Below are 2,975 nucleotides of genomic sequence, written 5' to 3'. Positions count from 1 at the left end.
TATTCATAATCTTAGACCAATAAGTTGGATTATCTTGTAAATAATGGAAATATTCATAGTTAACATTCCATGTTCCAAATCTGAAGCTGTATTTTGATGATCATAACATGGTTATATAGCATAACTACATTTGGATGCTTGATCATTAAATTACAGCAGAACACTAAAGCAAAACACGCAAGTACGGAAATGAACGGGATTTACATACAAAAGACGCACCAACTAATCTGCAAGACCATCACCTACTTACAATCAGCCATTGTCTTATCTACAGTAACATTGAACTTTTTGTACTCAAATACCTTCGGCTGCAAAGCATATTCCTTTGGCTTCACAGCATAATCCTCTGGCACTACAGGACGCCTATTTGCAAAGATAGTCCAAACAAACAACACAATTAATGCCCCCAATGCTCCACATCCGGTGCCAAAAATCAACGCAGCAATGATTCTCAAGGTACAACCACTTCTCTTACGAACATTTAGTTCTGATCCCTTCTCCACAAAAGACTCAGGGTCCACTGGTTCTGAATGCATCCAATGCGGGAAAGTTCTCGACCTAAAACTCCACGAATGCACGTTACACTTTTGTGATGAATTCCCACTCGATGAACTCAATCCCACTAAAACATCCTCCTTTCCCCACATTTGTGACAAGTCAATAGGATAAGAAAGAAATGGCTCAACTGGCCTTACGACACCTAACTTACTTAACCTCAACTCAATTCGTTTAGAATTTGCTTCATAGTCGATCCATGCCTCTAATTTTTCAGCATTATTCAGCACCAAATTGATTGATGAAACATTGCTCACTTTAACAGACACGAGACTATCAATATCAATGCCAACATGATTACCGTTGACATCACCCCACTTTTCATCTTTAAAAGTATCAAATTCAACAGCAAGAAACCTCATTTTTCTCTCCCCCAAAAGCCCCATTGAGCCACCATCAAAAACATCCACAGGAAAACTAGCAGGAACTATAATAAAGGCCAACCCATCCCCATTTTCACTAGACGTGGAAAACACAAAATTCATAGAAAAAGACAACATATTTATTGGGTTTCCTTCAACCAACTTAACAGGTTTCTTGTAAATGACCCTCCCAGAACTAGAAACCCCTGAACCAGAAATTTGAATACTATCATTGGCCACCCTAGCATCACCATACATAGCAATCTGTGATTCAAATTCTTCCGAGTCTTTACCAATGTTCTTGAAAGAAAATGACAAGTTTAGGTCTGCAGCTACAACTTTCAAGTAAAGATTCACTAAGAAGAAAGCCATGAAGTACCTGAAAACCAAATTTGAAGCCATTCTTGATCTGGGTTTTGAACAAGATGCTGAGACTCTGCTTTTTTTTTTTGTCTTTTATTCCGGATTTACAAGGCGTTCTTTGAATAAGAACACAGAGAAGTAGTACTAATATTAATCTTTAGAACAAAAAATGTTGGGGCGAGGGATTTTGCTGGAAGGCTGTGAAATATGTTTTACTTTTGTTCTGCAACACTCATCTTGGACTTGCACTCTCTTTCTGAGTGGCTGCTGACTTGGGAAATAAATATGAGATTCTTTAGGATTATGTCCCTGTCATTTTTCTATTTGCAGTGAAGGACCTATACTTTGCACACTTTGAACTCTGACTGTCTTATAAATTGTTTTGACAGTTGTAAATGTCGAGTAGTAACCGTGAAATCAAGAAATAATAAATTCGAGTTTGATGGTCATTATTGTGTAAGAATAATGTTTTAAATAATGATTTTTTTTAAAAATCGTGTGGTTAAAACGTGAGAATAGGTTTTGAATTACGTGCAAAATATTATATTGTGAGAATTATAGTTAAAAATAAATTATTTTGTCATAGAGGGAGTTAAACACGCTGGCTCTTTTTGGTATAGATCAAAATCAAATTTTAATATGAAATTAATATTAACAATTAATTTTAATCACATATTTCATTTTGGTATAGATTGAAACTTGAAACTAATGATACTATATAAGAGCCACTTCCACCTTGGTAAACATGTTTTAACACGGCAAGTATGCAAAATTTATGTAATTCAATGATAGAGTAACCTTCTTCTTCTCTTTTTTCCTTACACCCGAAATTTATTTATAATTCAATGATAGGGTAACGTTTAGATTTTTTTTTCCTCCTCGTGACTAGCTTTTCAAATATAGACAGTTCATTATATAATTAGTACAAGGTGGCAATGGACTAAGTAAAGCCGAATTGATCTTTTGGCTCGTGGGCCTTATGGGCCGAGGCAACTTGTTAAAAAAAAATGGAGTTCGTCTCATCTCAAGTATCGTTTTAATACAAGCCTAAATCGTTCATAGAAAGAGTCAAGCGAAGCCCACGAGACAAAGGGAGACTCAATACATTGCCACTCCTATTAGCACCTTTAATATCACTTTAACTACTAAGATTATTTAGTTAATTAAGTAATTAAAAGTTGTGTTTGGCAGGGGAAAAAAAGAAGAAGAAGAAGAAGATTCTTTGGAATTGGAGGCATGCAGTGTAGATTATAATACACAGACATTTCTTGGTGCTCACCCGACAATGAACACGCATGTTCTATCCTCTACATTTTTTGCTGTTTAAAAAGGAAACTCCGCATGCCCTTTTGTCTTCTAGATTTGTGCAACGGTCCGTTTTCTCAATTTTTAGTTTTAGTAAAATGCTACATAAAACATCAGTTTAAATTGTATTAAATGAGATTCGCAATTAAGTAAGTCATTAAATTCACATTTAATTGAGTTTATCACGCATTAATACACTGTATTGTTTAATCATTTCGCCTAAACCATCAACTAAACTTAAAAACGAGTACTAATAATTTACTTATTTTCAACTTTGATAACCATACCTCCAAACAAATGAAGGATTGTTCTGTTCATGGACGAATGTATAGAAACAAGTATGACGGTATCACGAATACACAAAAAAAAAAAAAAAAAAAAAAAAAAAAA

The 2,975-nt window shown here is 34.7% G+C and overlaps 1 protein-coding gene across 1 annotated transcript; it reads right to left on the bottom strand.

Annotated features, from left to right (window-relative positions):
* On the bottom strand, window positions 1-1,522 carry LOC111378130 (lectin-like protein LEC). The gene has a single exon (XM_023001304.1). It carries the CDS (start codon window positions 1,317-1,319, stop codon window positions 243-245), a length of 1,077 nt encoding a protein of 358 aa, XP_022857072.1. The 5' UTR covers window positions 1,320-1,522; the 3' UTR covers window positions 1-242.
* Window positions 1,523-2,975: the final 1,453 nt, after the last annotated feature.

This window comes from Olea europaea, unplaced genomic scaffold, assembly GCF_002742605.1.
Source record: "Olea europaea var. sylvestris unplaced genomic scaffold, O_europaea_v1 scaffold1775, whole genome shotgun sequence".
Lineage (NCBI taxonomy): Eukaryota > Viridiplantae > Streptophyta > Magnoliopsida > Lamiales > Oleaceae > Olea > Olea europaea.
Note: the sequence above shows the minus strand (reverse complement) of the source record. Positions and strands in the feature narration are given on the sequence as shown.